The following is a 23,658-nucleotide window of genomic DNA, read 5'->3' on the forward strand; positions in this document are numbered from 1 at the left end:
AGGTGGATCTCTTGTACTTCTCCGGTCTGTTGTTGCGCTATGGGGAAGCTTCGATGGGGAACCCGCGGTAACACCCAGGTACGACGGACACCCCCCCCCAGGGACAGTACGGACAGAAAGAGAAAGAAATGGGTGTGAGGGAGGGGTGCAGAATACAAGAGCGAAAGAGTACGAGATGGGTTAGGTTGGTATTTATGGAAATGATGGAAGTGGTGTGATCGAGGTGCTCCTGAAACTCTGAAATAAATAATAATAATAAAATAATAATAATAATAATAACACAAATAATACGAATAATAAGAAGAATTAAATTTCCCACTCTGAAAAAACGTGGATTACTGCCCCTGCACTGTTTCCCAGAGGAGCCTCTTCAGCTGTTTCTACTGATATGTTGCTGACACACCAGGGACTTCACACCATACTCCCCCACATACAACACTATCCTCTAAACACATCCTCCAGATATATCACATTCTGCAGCAATATCATTGAGATGATGCATGGAACAAATATTTATCATAGCTATTTACTGTGTGATCATCATTGGAAGTTGATTTGTGGCCATATTGTTGGCTAATGTTAGTTTTTATTGCATAAGGCAATACAGAAACATGAGACAAACATGCAAAATTTCTCCACATATCAAAATATGTATGCAAGCTTAACCCACATATTCATCTCTCTTCTGCTGTGGCTTTTGTAATCACCTCTTTGAGTCAACGTGGCGCTGAAGGAGGGTTTGTATATCAGTGCCTCTCTCATTGTGGTATATTTCCACTGACAAACTTTTGAAAAGGATGGACCTGTGAATGTGTGACCAGTTTTATGTGAGTATAACAGAAACAGAGGTGAGGTATGACAGAGTGTGAGTTAAAGATACAGACAGTGGGTTACAGAGTGATGAAGTCATCCAGCTGGTTCACTCTGCAAATCTAAGACTTAGTCAAATCAACATTGCAGTGGGTGGTCCTCTACCTAGGCGGATGAACATGTACCTTTGGGATAACAACAATAGCGTCACACTTCCAGTTGCCTCTTATTTCCCATTTGTAATTATGCCATGCCCCAAACGTTCACATACTCATTATGATGCAAACGTGGGTCATATAAAGCAATATTGCATTTCTGACAGATTATCCCTCCTCTATGCTGATACCTAAAACCTCAAAGTGAAAGAGGGGAAATGGGAGGGTCATGAATAGATGGATATTATGGTTAAACTCATTAAAGAATAGACGAGAAAAGTTAACCAACAATGTCGCTGAATTAATTAGTCTGTCTCCAAAATTAAATAATAGTGTTGTCTTTTATACATGGTGTCCCTCTGTGTGCAGTTCAACAGAAATGAATACTGAGTCAGCAGTGGGGCTTGAATCTTTTGTGTATAATAATTAAACTGTAATTGAATTTTCTGCACCCACTTGTACCAACAGATTTTACTGTATTAGCTTAAACCTCAGGTGGCTGTTGAATTAATCAAGTCCAATAAGGATATTGCATAATCTCAACAAAACCACTGAAAGCCTAGTTCCAATTACAGTGTTTTAAGGTAATACAACTTTGTCAATAATTGTGGTTAACATGATTATACTATTAGTTCCATAAAACCCACTATTGCATAAGCCTTAGCCAGTAGATGTGCTCCACTGATTAGTTTTGTTTTTATTGTGGTTATGTTTTTAATTTGTTTGTTAGCATGGATGCTGTACATACAGTAAACATATAGATGTGTATTGTATTACTACTATTACTGCTATCTAACATGTACACAGTGCTAATTTGCAATTTCCAGGGAAATTTTACTCCAGAAAGCATAAATACAGATAACTAATTTTTGTGAAAGCCATATGTCCATGTCTGTAATGGTAGTCATGGGGTGGTAATTACTGTAAGGAAGTTTTCATAGACACTGTATGTAGTAGTAACAGCTTAAACAAACTGATTTCAAACAAATTGATTTCAAAGAAGCAAAAAAAAAAGAAAAAAGGCTTTTCTCTCAGCCAGTGCCAGGTATGTCATGGTTTAGAGTTTTAGTTTAGATATTTCCTGTTTTATGTTGAAAGAGTCCTTCTTCATGTGTCTTTCCACAGTGTTTCCTAGTGTATTTGGACTTTCTGCTTGATTTATTGGACTCTGGATTTCCTGCCTGCCCCTTAGGATTTGTTTGCCCTTTTTTCCTGGTTTAGACCTTGCCTGCCTGACTTATCCATAAGCCTTTTTGTATTAACACTTTTTGCCATTGAATCACTGAACTGCATTAAGCTCTGCCTCTGAGTACGCATTTGGGTCCTATTCCTGATGTTCGACGGTACTTAGCTTGACATGTGTGACAGGGTATACTTTAGATTGTTTGTTTGATTCTGTAGATGTATCAATGAAGGTTTGTGCAACATCTGCAATGAACGCAGTGGAGCAGTTTTAGGGAAAACTTCAGTAGCACTGTTAATTAAAAATAACATCAAAGTCACATCCATTTAATTTATACATTTATCATTTTCATTTCAAATCGGTCACCCTTGACTATTCTAGAATCAACCAAATATAAAACTGCCTTTAACAGGGACAGACTGGTTCCTACACCAGTCTTTCCTTTCTCTACCTGAGTATTGACTTGAATTTTGAAATAATCTGATTACCAGAATTCATGAATATTGCCCAAAGAGGAGGGGTGTGGGGTGGAGGGGTGGATGAGGCTGAAGGAGATCCTCTGCCCCCAGCTGTTTTCTTTCCAGTATGGAGAACAAGGAGAACTGCCTTCTGTTAGGCATATTTGAATATGTTCTTAGAGAATAACTAACACTGTGTTGAATGGAAAGGCAAGGCCATTTAATGCTTTGGAAGTACTGTATTTTTGCTATTGGACAGTTGTGAAGGCAGCGTTAAAAAAATAAATACTCTCCATCAAGATGATCAATTTCTAGGTTTTACTCTATTCATCCATCACTGTTTGGCAACTGATGAGGAACTACTGTTCATGTGAAAACATCAACTTATGGTTCTAGAGAAGAAATGTTTACTTCCCCCAGTAATAATCTCTAATGTGTCGTGCCCCAACATTGCCATTGCAATATTCTGCTATAAGTGTAGCTGTCATTACTTTTACTAACTTGTGACATCCATGAACACCATTATAATGTAGTTGTAATGGGGCTGTAATATCATGTCGATGGTCAATCTATTAATGACCAAATGGAATACAATCCATTACTGCTTTTGTTCCTGGACATACCATCACTTGGTTTAATGGTGTTTGTGCCTATTGATTTTCACTGTAATAATATTGATCTCAAACAGCACTGATACCAGCATCTGGCATCAGCCAGTGTGAAATGATGGAAATGAATTGTCATTACATCATCTATACATTAATAGTAAAATTAAAATTCCTTGCTGACTTTCAAGAAAAAAGGGAGTTACATTAATGTAACCATTTTCAAAGAAATCAACAGAGATGGTGACATTTTGTTAAGGTTGTGTTAGCATGTGGCTAATAGATGACATTCACCTCATAGATGCTGCAGGTGACCCATCTTTGTTGGTACCTGTTCACTGGTTCTCAGTTTACCCCTGGGCTGTTGCAGGTGGGTTCATGGTTGGCATCCGACTATGTCAATATTTACCACAGCATTCAGGACAGCTTCAACATCCATCCACTGCTTCAGGGTGCTAGTTCCATCCAAATTGACTCCACCCTAAAAGCAAACTTGACAAAAAGAAGACTATGTGACAACAAAGGCTACACCATTATTATTATTTAAGCCTGAAAGATCTACCCTAGATTCATATCCCTACAGGGCATTTGCAGGTGAAATGGCTTACACAGATAATCCAGGAAAAATCAAGATGTGGTTTTTGTCTCTTCTTTAAAGAAGCGGTAGCCATGACTGACATGTGATTTTGGCAGCCTTAGTAGGATAGGTGTTTATGTATGCATTGGATGAATCCCTGTGTCTGTGTGGGTTTGTGTGTCTGAAGGTGGATGCATGTCAGTATGAGTGTAACGAAGAGAGTTGTGTGAATCACTGACGCAAAACATGCGCTGTTGAGTGTTGGCTGACCTGGTGATCTTAGATCCTGAGGCTGTTCCAGGGAGCTCTCCTCACAGAGGCTGGCTTCAGTGGGAACAAATTCTGTGATCTGATCAATACTACAGAAGCTTCACTGCGCTTTGGGAGCACATCAAAAATGCTACTATTCTCACATTTGATTCAATCCCCGTTGTCTGATTAACATGAAATCTATAGCTCACCCTCCCACTATTCTTGTTGTCATATACTTGTATGTATCCCTGCTAACAGGGCTATGTTGATGTAGGACATCTATCTTAGATCATTGTTAATGACCACAAAGTAGCGTAGTGTACTAAAGCATGAAGTGGTTATTAAGGCCAAGATTCTGAAGTAAAAGTCCTGTTCTATTCTTCTCAAGGACAATAATCGGGGGCTCACTGTTTTAAGAAATGTTGGATCACCATGCTTAAAATTGTACACAAAAATTGTGGAGGAGACTCCAGTGCTACTATAAAGCAGATTATTGAGGTTATCACTGAAACAAAACTTTCAATTGCAAACGCACAGAGGGTGTAAGAGCCATTTATCCATTTGTTTGCCTTTGTGTTTATTTTGGTGTAATACACTTTTTGTAAAATGGGTGGCAGTTATCTATAATGGAAATGCATTTATACAGGAAGGGTAACGCAGCCAGGTGTGTTGCATGCTAGGTGAGGCATACAGTTTTTTGACTGGTAGTGTAGCAATGGCTCAAATTTGGTTAAGCTACCTAACAGTGTGATTGATGATGTTCTACCTGGATGCAAGAAACTTTGTAAATATCTGTAAGCAATAGCCTAAAAGAAGCAGCAAAAAGCAAAGGTAAACATCTGGACATTGTAATTGGTTTGGTTGGTTAGGTGCTTGGCTTTCTTAAAGAGGAACGTGTTCCATCCTAAACCTGGATCTTGTTAGGGCATAATACTGTGGATAGACACGGTCATTGTTGTTATTATTTTGATTGTGTGGTTGATGAAGATTTTGGATTACATGTGCATACAATATATAAGTAAGGCTCTCTATAGGCTTGCCAGCAAACATTAAAATAAAATAAAGTAGATGATATAACTTGTAGGCCTAAGTTACAATACGAAACTTTTGAGTTAAGACAGGAAGTGTATTGTAAGCCTTGCCTCAATCTAACTTTGCCAAGTTGCCACTTCAGCACTTGGATTCACCTTGACGCGCTGTTTAACTGAAGGAAACATCATCACCTGAAGCTGAGGTAACCAACATCAGTAAAGTCCAGGTGGGACAGGTGGGACAATGTCATTGTCAAGTCTCAAGTCTTGGCTTTGAAGTCCATAGTTAAGTTCAAGTCCCAAACCTTGATTTTTGAGTCTTAAATTATGCAAATTTAATTATGGACTCTTCACCAAATGTAATGCCATTTTTAACAATAAAGTAATATTAATAATAATACATTATTAATGACAAAGGCTGAATAATTTATTTTCCCTCTGCTAGCTCTGGACAGCCTGGCACAGCATCTAAAGCAGACCCTGGTTCAATTGTACCAGTCTCAATCTTAGTTCCTTATCAATTTTAGGATATAAAATAACATGTGCAGACTGACATGGCATCTGCGTTACATTTCAAAGCATAGTATTTCTTGCGTGTTTATAAAGATTGTATATATTTTTGGTAATGGTTGTATTTAAATATTTATTGTATATTTATGTGTGTGAATATCTGTGACGTAACTGGTATGTGCCAGCCAATTATCTGAGCAGACACCGTTTATAAGGGAGTCAGTATGTGTGTGTAAGTTAGGGGTGGGCAATACCACAATATTTGGTTTGGCATGTTAGCATGCTAACATTGGCTAATTCACACTAAACAAAAAGTAGCCTAGAGCTGAGGCTGATGGGAATATCATTAGTTTTGCAGGTATTTGCTCATAAACAAGTATGGGACAACTAAAAAAGGTTGACTTGATGATGGCGTAGATGAAAAACTAAGGGATCACCAAAGTTACTACAATTTATCCTGAGGGGGACCGGAATGTCTGTACCAAATTACATGGTAATCCAGCCAATGCTTGTCGAGACATTAAAACCACTAATGTGGACCTCATGATGGCACTAGTGGAATAGTCAGGGTATCTCTCTTTGCAAAATGATATGCCAATCAATCTAGTAGATTTTGAGATATTTCACTGGATAGGCTAGGAAAACTTTGACCTGCTGGATGTGCTACATGAAAGGTCAGTTGACTGGTGGCACTGACCTTTCATGTTCATCATCTTGGAACCATGGATATCTGTACAAAATCCATGGCAGTCCATTGAATAGTTTTTGAGACATTTCACTAAAAAACAAACATGTCAACTATGTGGTGGTGCTAGAGGAAAAGCAAAGTAATAACCAAAATCTGTAGACATCCTCTGTAGACATAAAAATTTCATAGCGATCAATCCAATAGTTGTAGATTTTTTAGTCTGGACTAAAGTAGTGGACTGAGGTTGCCATCCCTAGAGCCACGCCGCTAGTGTATACACATAGTGGCTTTATACAAACCAGCTAGTTGAATTTGAAGGATTATCAAATGCCAAGACAACTGCGCAGGTTATGCTTTTTTGGTGCCAGATTGTTCAACTGTGGAAATTTAGTAATTTGCATTAGAGAATTGTTGGGCCTCTGTAGATAATATTATAAAGAGTACCGACTAGACGTGCTCTGTAGGAAAAGTGCAATGAGATAACTTCTATTATGAATTGGCGCTATATAAATAAAAGTGAAATGAATTGAACTGAATTAGAATTTTGATTACCCTTTGTATAGTGCACAGCATTTTAGATAGCAGCCACCCAGCTCAGCTGTTTACAAATATGCCCACAAAGGGTCAGCAACTGTGTTTGGGCTGTGACCATCTGAAGCAGAGGTCAAAGGGCTTGCTTGGGGATCACCAGATCCTTTCAGCTATCAGGACAAGTTGAATTATTAAGGAGGCTGCTGCAAGAGGTGAATACTGCCACTCTTTATACTCCCTTACCATTTTAAGAGTGCACAGATGGTCCTTCTCTTCAGCTGAGGTGGCCACAGAGGGAGCTTATATATGTCTATAGTGGGCGTTAGATAAACTAATGTATATGTCAACCACCAGGCTGTAATTGGCCTATTTGTGCACCCTGCGCTTTACTGAAAGTGAAATTTCCTCTTCCAGTGGACTCTGGCTGCTGCATTGTCCCATTTACAAATTCTTGCTGGACTCCTGTCACCAATCCAACTAAATAATCGTCTATTAAATCTCTGATGGTAAGATCATACATCTGCGCTGTGGCGGCACACCGGTGAGAGGAATCTCTTCATCTGTCAAGTCACTGTTAGTCATCACTGGATCAAGAGAGCCGTGTCTTTGATTATAAAAAATCAATGTGTACACTGCGGAGGCTTTTCTCTGTGGGCTAATAGTGTATTGAAAAGAAACATATCTGACAAAGACATCTACTGCAGCAAAATATATCTCCACCAGGACTTCTTTTGTTGCACTCTATCATATGACACAGAAAGAACTCTCGGAAAGTCAAAAGCAGGCCTCTGCCTTAACCAATCTCAAGTAAACATGATTCTTAAGTCAAGGATTTTTTTTTTAAGTGTCTCCAGTTATTCTCACTTTCTTTGTGTCATCAAAACATCACACGTTGGCATTGCTGGGGTAAAGACAAAAGATGTACGACAACAGTAACTACACCTCAAGCAAATGCAACTGTCTCAATAGATGGCCAGCCTTGGCACTGAGCTCTACTGACGTATAAAAGCTGCAGAGACTGGCAGTGAAGCACAGAGAGGTTGCAGAGAAAGATCTGTCTTTGTGTATGATATTATGTGGAAAAAAACCTGACAGCAGGTGAGGGTCAGGGGTGTTTAAAAGAGAAGGAGGGGAGTAAGATGGGGGGGTATGATATGCTCCTGGGAAACAGGGCAGAGAGGCGATTGAAGAGTATCCAGAGTTTCCATGACTCACTGGCTCTTTTACAAGACTGGACTTTGACAGGCATCTACACAAAGGCAGCACACACACTGTAACTCACATACAAATAACTGCAAAAACACACACTCACAAACACACACATCACTGCATGTATACTGTATATACCGGTAAGAAAATCTCAACAGATACATTCTCTCTTTCCCTCACACACACTGACAAAAAGTTGTTTTTTTCCATGGAAAAAAGTGAAGAAGAGACAGAAAACTGGAACAGGGAGAAAAGAAATAAGTTGGAGGGAAAGAGAGAATGCAAAAAGAGAGAAATGAGGTGTGTGAGCGAGAGAGAGAGAGAGAGAGAGAGAGAGAGAGAGAGAGAGAGAGAGAGAGAGAGAGATGAGGTGAGGAGGCGGAGAGATGAGAGGCGAGGGAGGGAGGAATGTAGACAAGGAGGGTGGAGAATAGAGGGATAAGCCACATTTGGATGAAAGATTCCAGTGGAGCGAGGAGGGAATTTCAAGTGTTGGATCAGGAAAACTAAACTACAGGTCTGTGGTCCTTCATACTGACACCTTCACACGGACAGAAGAGCAACTGAAGAGATAGACAGATGGAACTCGGAAGGACATCAGGCCCCGGGCTGACATGGACTGACATGACCTCTCCATCTCACTGTTTAACCTAATCTGAACCTCCTGAAGACTTGCTGTTACAGGACAGATGACTGACCACTGGGACTGAAATCAAGCACAAGTTGGAGGGAGTTCACTCACAGAGTTTGATACCACTGGAGGCATTATGGATGCATACAAATGTTTGAGCTTACTTTTCTTCACTCTTCCTCCACAAGGTAAATCATTTCCCTTTCTGTCAGCTACAGTTGCTTTATCTCTCATTTTCTTTATCAACATAAGGGACTGTGTGAAAATTATTAGGGGTCGGGGGTATCGGAAAGGGGGGAGGGACATGTATTTTTATTTTGCTCAAGGGAGGCTAGTCTGTATTTATTGGGGGAGAGCAGCTTGTTACTTAAAAATAGAGAGTGCCTGTAATTTCTCTATTTTGTTATGTTTGCCATAAATCTATTATTTTAAGATACTGAAGGAAGGGTATTGCAGAGTTCTAAGTGAGGGGAATGGGTCCAGCGTATGGCTTGCTTTTAAAGAAAATGTTTCTAACTTTGTTTATTGGATTTTCAACGTAACCAGCATTTATAAAATAATTGCCCTAGTAAGTTATTTAGCAGGAGTATAGAACAACACATCAAAACAATAATACAACAAAACAGGGTGTGAAACAGAAATATAACAACAAAAAATATATTGATACAACTGTTTACAGGTCAACTAGATCAGACAATACAGTCCTCCTTAACATCCTAGATGCCGTGTATACACATACCAGACCTCTTACCATCACTGGAATGTGTCATGTCCTCACCTCCATCCAACGAGGATAAAAATAAAAATAGTCTTGCTTTTTTAGAAAATAAAATAAGATTCAGCCCCCTCCCCAACCCAATCATTTTCGTACAGCCAATAATGAAGTTCCAGTCCCATTATTTATTAGAAAAGCAAGGAAAATTGTTTCTGACAAGATGAGTAACACAATCACTGACAAAAACATAACCTTCAGGACACTAAAACTTTGTTGTTCTTAATGGTTTTCATTGGATAAGAAGGTAGAAACTGCCTCTGTTGCGTAGTGACCTGGTAACAAGCTTTGTCTGCTTATTTCAGGAGCAGGAATCACTTATATAAAATGTGAAATTTGCTGCTCATGCATTATTGGCCTATGAGAGTACATTGATCAAAAGAGGACAGAACTGGGTCCAGTAGCTTTGACACATCTATAACTGAGTATTATGAAACTGTTAGGCTTGTGCTTTGCAAAACTGAAAATATCAGCAAATAAACATTACTCAAAATGATATTTGCAATAATACTACCAGACTTAACTTTTCTGGATGATTCACATAATTCATCTTGTTGGATGTCAATTGTCTGCATAACTAAATAGTGAGAGCATACAGGTGGACCAACAATAAAAACCATCCAGGAGAATAGCATGATTTAAAAGAGAAGGAACTGGATATTCTCACAAAATAAGGGGGAAAAAGTTGAGTGATTATATTCAACGTCAACTGGAATGAAATGTTTCAGTATGAAAAGTGAATTTTCTCCATTCTAAGTGACAAGTAACATTACAGTCTGTACCGGTGATATTCATAGTGTCTTGTAAACCATATCGTACAGAAGTAAACTCATCCAACAGTTACTTCCTCCTGCACACATTACTGCTCTCAGGACACCCTGCGAGCTCCCCCTTCTAAACCATTAGTTGCAAGACTACTTTAGAATCTCGAGGAGCGTCCCTCTTTATTAAATATCACCTGCATTCAACAGATATCACTCTGTGCTGATGTGATGAAACACAGGTACTTGTGTCAATTTCTCTCATCTGAAATGCAGAGACATTTCAAGGTTGTTGGGCGTCTGGACATGTCAGACAGATTCAGGTGCAAACAGGAAGAGAAGACGTGGGAAAAAAAAAACTATATCCATTTAATAAGATATTGATCCCAAGCCTTTAAAAATTGAGGATGCCAGTTTTCAGGCAACTGAAGGACAGCCCATCTGCTTTGATCGAGTGGGTAGGAGGACCCCAGAGGAAGGTTAGCAGCATGACAACAACACCTGCGTCCCTGTTTTAACAATGCAAGTTAGAACACCAGAGCATCTTTGTCTAAGATAGATTGATAGATAGCCTTCCTGTGCAATCGCATGACTAAAGTTATAATGAGGTCATCAAAAACGCCCTGCAGCTCCCGTACAATTAATATTTTTCATAATAAGCATTAAACAATATATACAATATAATGCTCCACACACAAGAAAGACATTGAAATATGCAGTAGTGCCAGGCATAATGAAATATCACTGAGGCTGGTGATACAAAATCGCAGCCTATGATGTATTGCTGTGGCACTGAATTACCTGCACAGATGCACAACGTCCAGAATAGAAAAATGCGTAATTGAATATGAAAAAAGGATCGGAATACAAAGGACATTGTACTGTACGAGCCTTGGGACGATCCCCGTCTCTTTGATTGCTCCCAGACCTCGTTAGGTCATTCTCAGTGCTATGTGAGCTGATTGTAAAGGGGGGTGTGGTGATTGGATTGAGTTGCTCCATTAGCGCAGCCTGCAGAGAGGGCGAGAGGGGGTGAGGGAGGGACGAGACGTCTCGACAGATCCGTCCATCAGCACGTCTGTTCGGAGACACAACGGATGTCCTCAGATTCAGATTCATCCTTCCTGTCTTTCCTTCTCTCATCTCCTGCCCCCCCGCTCATCTCTCAGATACAGTCTCATGTAACCATACACCACCTGTATAATAGAGGTCACCCTCCTTTTAGATTACACTCTATATCTACAACGGTGGATTCTTTACGGTGGCATGGTCGCATCAGCTAAATCCATTACATATTAATGTAGACCTATTGTAGGTAGAAAATATATTCAATATTTATAAGCATTTGAAATCATGGTTTCTATTTCATACATAAATGTGCAAAAAAATAAAACTATTCAAACTGGTGATAAGTATATAAAGGGTCACTGGCAAAGTCTGCACAAAATGAGCACAAAGGAGTAGCAATATTAAATGTTGCATGTGCATCTATATGCAGTCTTAAGCAAAGAACTAAATTTAAACTACTAAAAAGACATTAAATGACACATAAGGGCACAAAGGCCACGTCATTAGTCTATGCTTTCCTTATGCCTGAAACAGGGTTCTGGATCTTCCAGCAATATGCAGCTAAATCAGGTGAATCTCAGTTCATTTTTGGATTTGTAGCGCCCCCTAGTGGTTGATTTGAATTTAACGTTCAGGGTATGTTTCAGGTACCTATGTGGACATATACGAAAATTTGGCATCAATCGGACATACGGTTTGAAAATGTCTTTTTCAAAAAATTCAAAATGGTGGAAAATCTAGTTAGGCGAACTTTAGTGGCCCAAGAGGCTTTTTTGTAGACCACATTGAGCTGGACTTGGGAGAGAAATTTCAAGGCATTCAGGCTTACGGTGTGAGGGGCATAGCCTGTTCAAATTTGCATTTTTGGGCCTTAATTACAGTGCAACCATGTAGCCGATTTGGTCATATTTCTGTGGAAGCACATGCACGTCATTTCCAGTTATTGGGCCAAATTTCGTGTTTCTAGCTCATTCCAGCTCACGGGAATTTGAGCCAAAGTGGCAGGCAACAAATAAATGTAGCCGCAAGCGGCAATTCCGGGGTTCAAGTCTAGAAGTTTAAAGCTTTTGATCTGGACCTGGTCAAATGTGGCCTAGAGGTGAAAAAAGCAGTGAAATCTCCCTTTTTTGCATTTTCACAAATAGAAAACTAACAATTTCTGATTGTCTGATTTGTGTTATGCCAAGCACATTTTTTCCCTTGTAGAGCCCTCTAGTGGTCAATTTTAATGAAACTTTCAGGGTATGTTCAAGTACTTCTGACATATCCTGTAAGTTTTGTGATGATTGGACCATCAGTTGCTGACTTTGGTCTATTCATGTGGTGAGCCACGCCCCTTTTGAAATTTATTTGTCAATATCTTGAAAACAAAAAAAAAATCAAAAAAAACTTTATAACAAGACGTTGTAGTCCCTCATTCGTCCAGGAGTGTTCCATCGTAGAAAAGGTTTCAGTCGTAGTCATCTGGACACTGTTTTCAGAATCAAGACGTTTCGGCTCCCATCCGGAAGTCATTCTCAATTGTGAAAATGGTCTGAGAATTCAGAAATTTAAGCTACTCTGTGTTGCTTAGGCCCTGCCCCTGAGGGCAGTGTCCAGATGACTATGACTGAAACCTTTTCTACGATACAACAAGCTTTATGTAATTTTTGATAACCTTGGTCCAATGATGATCCACCGAAAATTTGGTAGCAATCGGACATACGGTTTAGGAGGAGATGCCAAAAATGTGTTTTTCAGAAGATTCAAAATGGCAGAAAATCTAGTAAGGCAGACTTTAGTGGTCCAAGAGGCTTTTAGTAGAGCACATTGAGATAGACTTGTGAGATAAATTTCAAGTCATTCTGACTTACGGTGTGAGGGGCGTGGCCTGTTCAAAATTGCATTTTTGGGCCTTAATTACAGTGCCACTGTGTGACACATTGGGCTCATATTTCTGTGGAAGTACACATCATTTCCAGTTATTGGGCAAAGTTTCGTGTTTCTAGCTCCAGTTCATGGGAATGTGAGCAAGACAAATAATAATAATAATAATAATAATAAACCAGCACAAACACTTCAGGGCTTGAACCCCTAATAATAAACTTTATTTGTAAAGCACCTTTCATACAAGAAATGCAGCTCAAAGTGCTTTACAACAAAAAATAAATGCACCAAGTGCTTCACATAAAAAATGACAGCGTGAACCAAAAAACAGGGATATAGTGCCATAGATAATGTAAAATAAGATTGAGTAAGAATAAGAATAAAAAACAATGTCCAACAATGTCCACACCCCATGCTTTCCTTATGTGTCTAATCTCTTCTTTTCTCCCCTCAGTTTGTTCCCAAGTTGGACCTCGTGCCCATGCTGAAGAGAGGCTGCTCCAGGATCTGTTTGCACATTACAATAAGCTCTCCCGGCCTGTGGAAAACACTACAGACACAGTGCTAGTCCACTTTGGACTGTCTATTGCCCAGCTTATTGATGTGGTAAGTAAAACCTCACAGCCTTGTTAAATTTCACAAGTAGCCAACAATGGATATCACTATTAAAGACCAATTGAAATTAAATTGCATACATCTCTGCTCTGTAAATCACTTGTTCTGTGGTCTCTGTACTGATAGTAGTAGCTGTCGTTAAGACAGGTTGGATTGACTGATTGACGGCTGTCTTAAGTTGTTGTAACTTGATCATGTTGGTAAAGCTGCACTTACCAGACAGCCGATTGTGAGACTATTATTTAGATCAAGTTCCTTGGGGACACGATCCCCACAGAAGGGGTCCAACCAGACAAGGCAAAAGTAAAAGCCATATACGACATGGAAAAGCCAAAGGACAGGGGTGCAGCAGGCCCTTGGTATGCTTAACTATTAAGGAAAATTCATACTGAATTTAGCAGTGAAAACTGATAATCTAAGACAGCTGTTACATCAATAGACAGAGTTCCAACAGGGACATGAACATGAGACAGAATAGTAAGGTTTACTACATGTTCTAGCAAGTGAACCCCTACTGAAGTGTTTCTGCCCCGAAAAGAGAACAAAGATGCCTCCCAGGATGGTTTAGGGATTGTGCTTCTGCAGGAACATGAGGGAGCATGGCGACCAGCGGCGTATGCGTCATGCTCCATGCTCCATGATGGCTACAGAGTGCAGATACCAAAAATCGAAAAGGAGTACCTTGGCTGGCTTTTTGGTGTGAAAAATTTCATACCTGCATCTATGGACTTTCTAAAGTTATCCTAGAAGCAGACCATAAGCTACTGCTTGGGATTGCAAAGAAAACCCTTTGTGACATTTCGCTGCAGATACAGTGCCTAATGATATGACTGCAGCGTTATGATTATGAGCTCACATATGTGCCAGGAACACAAATGTTCATAGCGGATACGCTGTCCAGGGCTGCACCGTGTGTCACACACAATGAGTCAGAAGAGGATGTGACCCTTCATGTGGATATGGTCTATGCAGCATTGTCTGCCACACAGGAACGGAAAGATAGCCGCAGAGACATTGAAGGACCCTTTTCTGAAGAAAGTGATGAGAAATCTCCAAGATGGCTGAAAGAAGGGGTCATGTAAACAATATTATCACATTCAGTCAGAGCTCTCTGTGGTGGATGGACTTCTGATTAACTGTGACAGGATTGTGGTGCCCACATCTATGTGACGAGAAATGCTCACCAGGATACGTAAATGGCACCTGAGTGCAGAAAAGTCAAAAAGAAGAGCACCTGAGGCTCTCTACTGGCCAAACATGAACTCTGATATTGACCAGCTGATCAGTGATTGTGTAAAATGCCAGGAGTATCACTATAAGTTAACAAAGGAAGCCCTCATTACCACAGAGCTCCCATCACAGCCTTGAGAAAAGGTAGGAACTGATATATTTCACTATGAGGGCAAAGACCATTTGTTGGTTATAGATTACTATTCCAATTATCTGGAAATGTATCTCTTGTGACTCTACAGGAGAAGGATGTAGTTTGCATAGAAGGGCCTAGGTCATGGGCTAAAAGAGCCATCGTTCTGCAACAGGTCGCTCCCAGGTCATACAGTGTCATGACAGAGAATGGTGATGTCTTTCACAGAAACATGAAAGCATCTACTGAAAACCACGGACTCATTGCAACCACAGATGGACAGAGAGGTTGACCCAATAATAAAGAGAAGAGTGAGTGATGATGAAACAAGAGCAATGGCACAAAGTGACGAAAGACACAATGTGATAATGTAACAGAGGTCCTTTCTTGGGTGTGGGTAGTGTTCATAATTTACCTGCCAATGTTTTTGTATGCTTATTAGTTTTGTTGTTGTCATGGTTTATATTTGTTTCCTGTTTTATTTTGAAATATTCTCCTTCCTCTGTCTTGTAGTTTTGCTTCCTGTCTTTGTTTGCCTTTCCCACCAGTTTGCTCCACCCTGATCGTTTTCACCTGTGTCTCGTTGTCTCCCCTCACCTGAGTGTATTTAAGTCTGTGTGCTTCCTTTGTTCTGTGTCAGTTCGTTGTTGATCTTATGTCAAGCATCCTGGCTATGTGTTCTGTTGGACTTGTCTTCTGTTGCTCTGGAACCTTGCTTGGATTTTGGATTTTGTTCTTGTCCTGCTCCCTGTCAGATTTGTTTACCTTTTTTGCCTGCTACACAAGACAACACTTTCCTGCTAAAGTCTTCTTATCTAACTTACAAACATGAACACAGGTCTTGTCCTGCACCTTAGCTTGTTGAACGAGCCACCAAACAAACATTCAGCGGGGAAAAGTGTGCCGTTAACATCAGTTTGCAGACTAGATAGCTAATAAGCTGGTCAGCTGTAGCACAATAAACAGCATGTAAACTTACTTGCAAATATCACTTTGATCTGTTTAGGTGCTGTGTGGTCCTTTTTAAAGGTTTATTTATTAATATGAATGTTATTATGGTGCAATGCAATTGTGTAAATGGCTCATTTCAGTTGTACTCTTTGTCTTGTGTATTATATTAATTATGATCATAATAGCAACCAGACACAGTACAGTGAGGGTGTTCTTGCATAAAGCACTGCCTAATATTTTTTGGTGTATTACACAACTAATCTGTCTTGTATGAAGATTTGTTCTATAACTGATTCATGAGTTCATGTAGGAGCTTTGAAAATAAATTACTGGAAAATTGGATGTAGAAAGAAATACATATGTGATGATTGAATCTGTAACTTTCTCTTCTGTTTGCATGAAATAAGGATGAGAAGAACCAGATGATGACCACAAATGTCTGGGTCAAGCAAGTATGTGATGATGAGAGACAAAACACATGCTGAAGATACAGTCATATATAGGGCTACAGTATATAATTATGATTAATGTTTTCCAACAGGAATGGAACGATTACAAACTCCGTTGGAATCCGGAGCAATACGAAAATGTCACCTCCATCCGTATTCCCTCAGAGATCATCTGGAGGCCTGACATTGTCCTTTACAACAAGTGAGGATCTGTATCAATAGCTTGTATGTGTTCATGTGAAGAAATTGTAAGAGATTCTGGGATCTTAAATGTTGCCATTTTCAAGGCAAAAATAATCAAATAGAAACTAATGTTCAGAATTTAATGATTTAATTCCAATAGATGGTATGACTAGGGAAAAATGAAGATTGTGTTGCTGTGCCAAACATTCTGTCCTGTGCCAGTGTCATAAAATAATTTAACTAAAATAAATGTGAGCAAGGTCAGCCTTAATGGATGTGGTTACAAACAAAGCTCAGTACATCGTACAAAGCAATACATTAGGCTGGGAATTAGAAAATGAAATGTAATTGGATATGTTTCAAAGGGCCTCAGATGAAATGCATTGAGTGTGAGTGCCTCAGGTAGACCTGTATTTATTTCACTCTAAATAAGGGAAATAAGCTAATATGAAAAACTGTATCAGAAACAGGCATGAGAGAATTTGCTAAATACAACTTTCAGATTCACATGTCATTATACAAACTTGATTGTGTTTTCTTGTGATGAAATATTTGAGGCTCAGTCATTCATTTGTAGGAACTAACAAAGCAAGGCATAGCCTGGCAACTTTATTTGTAAAGCACATTTCATGTGTCACAGTCCTTTACATAAGACGCTGACTAAAACAACAAAATGAGATGAAAGATCAGACAGATTTTTTGATCCTAAACTATTGTGATTTACATATTCAGCTTTCTTAGTCTTTGTAAAGACTTAAGCATCAGAGGTCTAGCTGTAGGTCTGATTTTTGAACCCACTAGGGATATAGACGAGAGCATTTGACAATAATTCTCTAATTATTGCTATATTGTTATGTTGGTAATAGGCTGACTTCTATTGTCTTGATGTAATCCATGACAACACAAAAATATCTGTTTTTTTGTTTTTGTTTTATTGTAATACTAAAGGGGAACATGCCTTGGCCACAACGCTGAGTAACATGGCCGGTGTGTGTGTTGGTGTGTTCAGTGGTCTTTGTAGGTCAAACCACAGGCTTACATTTGGTAATAAGGAAGGAATCCAGAGGGCTATGGAAGGCAGATGCTCAGAACAGATAGAACAGAATCATATTTAAGTGTACTTGAAACTGCTCAATTCGCGCATTATGATGTGTGTGTGACATAGTGACGTAGATACGTTACAAAAGTAAAGGTTGGACTACAATCGAGCTGTTTTCTGGCAGTTCAGGAGCAGAGTTTTCTGTGGGAGAGGGTAACTCTCTTTGAGGTGGACTTTGGGCTTTTTCACTTTGCAAACCTATTACATGCACAAAAAATATATACAACACAATAAAGTAAAGGGAAAAGGCCAAAAGGCATAATATGACCACTTTAAAATAGTTTTCTGAAAGAACATCAGTGGTGTAAAAGTTTGCATTTTTTATGCTTTGCACTTGTAACACTATATAAAAAAGTTTCCTCATTTGTCCTTCAGGTTAGTCAGTCATTCAAATTAAATACTGTTGCAGTTACTGGAAGTCATTGGTTGTAATAAGAACTATTTATGGCATTTTGTTTATGAATAACCACAGTGCTTATTGCTTTAGTAAATAGTTAAAAAACAGTTGAGATTCAGTCAAAGGTAAGAAGATATTGAGTGTGGGGCGTCCTGGTAGTTCATCTGGTACAGCGCCTGCACCATGTACAAAGCTGAGTCCTTACCGCAGTGTCCTGGGTATTTCTATATATGATAAAAATAAAATCTTATATCAGGGTCCACTTACTAGCTTTTTCTGGAGTTAAGATTCACGTGAAGTCAAGATTTTTGTCATCTAAAAAGTATTGCTTGAATAACTTAAAAAAATGCTTTGATGAAGGAAAAAATGAAACGTGCATTTTGAAAAATGTCTCCACTTTTCTCCCCCTCCCCTTATATTTTGTGTGCAGCGCTGATGGCGACTTTGCAGTAACTCACCTCACAAAGGCACATCTATTCCATGACGGTCGGATAAAGTGGATGCCACCGGCCATTTACAAATCTTCATGCAGCATAGATGTCACCTTTTTCCCTTTTGACCAGCAGAGCTGCAAGATGAAGTTTGGCTCGTGGACCTATGACCGTGCCAAGATCGATCTGATCAGCATGGCCAGCAATGTGGACCAGATGGACTACTGGGAGAGTGGCGAGTGGGTTATTGTCAATGCAGTGGGAAAGTACAATACCAAAAAGTACGAGTGCTGCACAGAGATCTACGCAGACATCACTTACTACTTCATCATCCGAAGGCTTCCGTTGTTCTACACCATTAACCTTATCATTCCTTGTCTTCTTATCTCCTGTTTGACTGTGCTGGTGTTTTATTTGCCATCGCAATGTGGCGAGAAGATTACCTTGTGTATCTCAGTGTTGTTGTCCCTAACGGTATTCCTCCTACTGATCACAGAGATTATACCGTCTACATCACTGGTGATTCCACTGATTGGTGAATACCTGCTGTTCACCATGGTTTTTGTCACACTCTCGATCATAATTACTATCTTTGTGTTAAACGTACATCACCGTTCACCACAAACCCATGGCATGCCTCACTGGGTACGGAGAGTATTCTTGGACTTGGTGCCTCGAGTCCTCTTCATGAAGCGTCCGCCAGGCACAGCCAAGCAGCACTGCAAGAAGCTTATTGAGATGATGCACCGTCCCACCACCATATCTACAACAGGAAACTCGCAGGCTTTTTGGACAGGGCTGGAGACCGGGTTGAGACAGATGGGCCAGGTAGAGAATACACTACCAAAGACTCCATCTGACAGTCCAAGTATCCTTGTCTGCTCACCTTCTCCAACCTCTTCCCCTCTTGAGGACAGCAACAAGGAAGATCACCCACTGAAAGCCAACATTTTCTGCCGGTCCACATCTGGTCAGTATTCAGTTCTCTCAGAGAAACAACCCTTACGTGGACACAACTCTGCAGCCTCATCTTCCTCCCAATTGTCTTTGCCACCAACTTTGCCACTGGGCCCACTTCCCACCCTATCTGGGGAAAAACCAAACACACTGGCCCCAAATGGCCGCTCCCTCAGTGCAGAGCAAATGTGTGACCAACAGAAGGAGCTTCCTCAGAGAGCTGGGCATCTGTGCCGTTCCCACAGCTTCCAGTATTGCTGTCTGCATGATGAAGGGCCTGGGGTCATTGGGATTGCAGGGTGGTTAAAGAAACAAGCCTCTACAGATCACCTAGCTGAAACCCTCACAGCAGAATCCACTAAAGATGCAAGTACCCAACAGGACACCGTGGTTCCAACTATTTCCCCAGCTATGCACCGGGCCATAGAGGGAGTTCAGTACATCGCTGATCATCTCAGGGCGGAGGATGCAGATTTTTCAGTGAGTTGACAAAATGATCTTCATTTAAGTAACCAGTAAAGCCATGGTAATGACAATAGTTTCTAAATGTTTATGTAGTGCTCATATTTGAAAAAAAACTCACAGAGCTCCTTAAAAGTATCCTAGAGGAAATGACCATTAGACATATGTCATATTGCTGGTCTTTAGTTTTGACAGTGTAAAAAAGTTACATGACACTTCTTTATCGCTTTGAAACACATCAGTGAAAATGTATTTTAAACAGGAAACTCCTAAGCAGCAAAAAGCTTTTAAGTATACAGTACTGATTCAGTGTTAATTATTGTGTCAGTGGAAAAAAGAAAAGAAAGAAGTGTTTTTGTGAAATGGGAGGAGAAGTTCAAAAATGTGTACAATTATTCTAAATTAAGTGGTGAAGATTATTGTATTCATTAACACCAATCATTGTAATTACTACAATGCACTTTCCATCTCTAGCCAGAAAAGGCCTGTCTTTTCATCTTTGAAACAATGGGACCTCAGTAATTTGACCTTGAATTTTTCATAAGAGACAAGCAAGGATTGACTGACATTTAGAAGATAATAATGGAAAAATCAGCCATTCGAGAGAAATCAATCAAGGGTGAAAACTGACAGCTGGTGAAAAGAAAGGTGGTGTGAAATTTGAATTGTCCCTCTGCTGTGTCTCTTCTCTGCTAGGTGAAGGAGGACTGGAAGTATGTGGCCATGGTCATTGACAGGATATTCCTCTGGATGTTTGTACTGGTGTGTATACTGGGATCGGTGGGACTCTTTCTTCCTCCTTGGCTGGCTGGAATGATCTAGAGTCCAAGAACACTGCAGGAAGACATGCTGTCTTATATTGTAAAAAACAAACAAAAGAACAGAAAAAACAGAGAAAGGTTAATCATTTATCTATTTTCTATTTACTATAAGAACTACAAGTCACACTCCTTGCTCTTGCCCCAGGTTACCAAAAGGTTACTCATGGAGAAACAAGATGAAATATCTATCATTGATTCCAGTGGGAATATAAATTCTTTATGAGGGCAAAAGGCCAATAGCGAAAATATCCTTCCGCACCACTCCATTTTGACATTGAGCTGCAGCTCAAGTTGTCACCTTCATAAAAATCAGAGAAGAATAGACTTTGACTCACTTACAGCTGCAGAAAACACCACAAACAGACCAAGACTCAGAAAAAGTTTACTTTTTTTTCTTCTTCATGAGAACGGAAGATATTTATAAGACTATCAAAGGTTTGCTTTAAATCTCAATTTTAACATTCCAATTACAATGTCAATGTTATAATATCTTGACAATAGTACAGGTGACAGTGCAGTGCCCGCACCAAATAGTCATAAAATATTCATGTTTATATGCAACCTGATTTGTCAGAAGTCAGTGCTGAGAAGGATTTATGGGAAGGAGCTATGTGTTCAGGTGTAACGCTTTGTGCAATGGTCACTGCTTAGGTAAGCATACAGCTCTGTGATTTTTAAACACATTTATTCAATATTTCTCTCAGCCATTCTCTTGGTCACTACCACAGTACTTTGGTGTTAACAGGGAGGGATTTAAAGTCACTCATGCATGGCCCTTCCTCCCCTCAATCCCAGCCACCTAAAGGCAAGGGCACATTTAATGTTTTACTTTTGCTTGATACATGAGTAGAATAGGAATGGAATGATTGGCCTGATTTTAATTTTTTTTGTCAAGCATGATTTCCCAGGCCATTTTAAGCATTGATATTTAAAGTTAAAGGTGAATATCAATAAATAACTGCCACATTAATTTTGGAGACATTTGTATTATTATCTTGAATAAAGCCTCTACACTGCATTTTAACTGTGTACCATATAATCAGATCTGATGGCATCATGCTGATAAACATCAGCATAATATTGTCATTGTAGCTGTGTCTCAATTCAGGGGCTGCATCCTTCGAAGGACACGTCCTGCGAGGGATTATAATCTTTTTGTTTTACCATTTATTAGAGGAAATGGACATGCTTTACTGCAGCTTTTTACTGCACTACTGTTATTAATTACTATATTACTACTATATAATTATTACTTTAGTTACTGTTTACTTTGTAGATTCAGATTATTAATGCAAAATATAAATCAACTAATAAAGTATGTATTTATTATAGATTAAGCTACCCAGCTGTATGAGCTCCACCTTTACCAGCTGCAACATTAAAGTGATTAACATATTAATTATAATCCAGTAATATAATATACATTATTCTGAAATGGGCCATTCTGTACTTTAAGTATATTTTGATGCTAATACTTTTTACTTAATTGAATGCAGGACTTTTACTTGTAATAGAGTAGTTTTACAGTTATTGCTACTTTTACTCAAGTAAAAGATCTGAGTACTTCTTCCATTAACATTGTTTAAGCTGTGTACTTTTCTACAACAGTAATGCTAACATTAGCATATTTATAAATAACCCTAACCTTTAATATTAAATATTTGTTGGATTTTTAATATTTTGTCATGAATCAGCTAAAACAGGTTGAGTAGATAGATAAGCCTTATCTACCTTTAATTCTTATCTAAGATCTCCACACTTAACATCTAGCTATTTTGTTTATTTAACAGTTTCTTTTTCATCTTCCCTAAACCAGCCCAAACCCCTGTACTGCAGGATTAACCTGAGTGTTCATGTGCTGAACAGGTTAACCAGCAAGACACGTGGCCTGATTTTTGGCTGAGCAGGGAGGCCCTGGCAGTGCTGCTGACCTTCTCATCCAGGAACGGAGACACGAATGGGGTGCCACAATTGAGATGTTGGTGTTTTTCTTCTGGCTGGCAAGTGGGGCATCATAGAGGGTGGTCTCTAGAGTGCTTGCAATGCCTCATTCCACTGTCCACCGCATCGTCCACAGAGTCACTGAGGAGGTGGTGGCCATTTGCCACCAGACACTCCAAACACACTCCAGAGACCACTCCAGATGATGTCCCACTGACAGAAGACACCAGAGTCTTTATTGTGGCAGCCCATCCAGGTCCAGCAGCACCACGTGGGACCCCCTGCTCAACTGAACAAAAACATACATAAACACATTTTCTAAAGGCCTAATATTTATGAAATTGAATTTAAGACTTTTTAAAGGACCTGCAGACACCCTACATATTCCACTTCTTACGAATGTACTTTGTTGTAAATAGTTGTAGACAGCTGTAAATGAAATAAACATGGTATTTAACAATCACTTTATTCATTCATTCAGTATTTATTAATTTTTATTCAATCTCTCAATCAGAGAGAAGAGCTTCTCCATTCTCTCTCTCCTCTCCTCTGCAACCTTATGTCTTCCTTTAAGAGCTGAAGAAGCGCATCTTCTCTTTCTCTTAACTTGCTCTTGATTTCCTCCTCCTCTTCTTGGTCACCCACTGCTGCAACTTGGCCGTGGTTTGAGCCGCAATTCCCCATCACTACACTCATTTCACCTTTTATTTCTGAGATTTTTTTGTCTGATTTATCTAAATTGTTGCAGTTCTTTTATACCGTTTGGCTCTTTGAGAATAGATTTCTTTGCTTTTTGTGCCAAATTCATCTATGCCTGTGTCTTGAAATTCTAGCCGTGAGATGTTTTTGAAAGCCTCCTTGGGTTTCTTTGTCTTGCTTAAA

General features: G+C 39.5%; 1 protein-coding gene across 2 annotated transcripts; it reads left to right on the forward strand.

Annotated features, from left to right (window-relative positions):
• The first annotated feature begins 8,445 nt into the window (after positions 1–8,445).
• On the forward strand, positions 8,446–22,166 carry LOC122883451 (neuronal acetylcholine receptor subunit alpha-2-like). Of its 2 annotated transcripts, XM_044212161.1 has the most exons (6): positions 8,446–8,828; positions 13,562–13,713; positions 16,444–16,488; positions 16,578–16,687; positions 18,595–20,032; positions 20,711–22,164. In XM_044212161.1, exons 1-6 carry the CDS (start codon positions 8,777–8,779, stop codon positions 20,834–20,836), a joined length of 1,923 nt encoding a protein of 640 aa, XP_044068096.1. In that variant the 5' UTR covers positions 8,446–8,776; the 3' UTR covers positions 20,837–22,164. The 2 variants fall into 2 exon arrangements, with proteins under 2 accessions (XP_044068096.1, XP_044068097.1); XM_044212162.1 differs by lacking the exons at positions 8,446–8,828; positions 13,562–13,713 and adding an exon at positions 13,750–15,835 and having other exon boundaries at positions 20,711–22,166.
• Positions 22,167–23,658: the final 1,492 nt, after the last annotated feature.

This window comes from Siniperca chuatsi, linkage group LG10, assembly GCF_020085105.1.
Source record: "Siniperca chuatsi isolate FFG_IHB_CAS linkage group LG10, ASM2008510v1, whole genome shotgun sequence".
Classification (NCBI taxonomy): Eukaryota; Metazoa; Chordata; class Actinopteri; order Centrarchiformes; family Sinipercidae; genus Siniperca; species Siniperca chuatsi.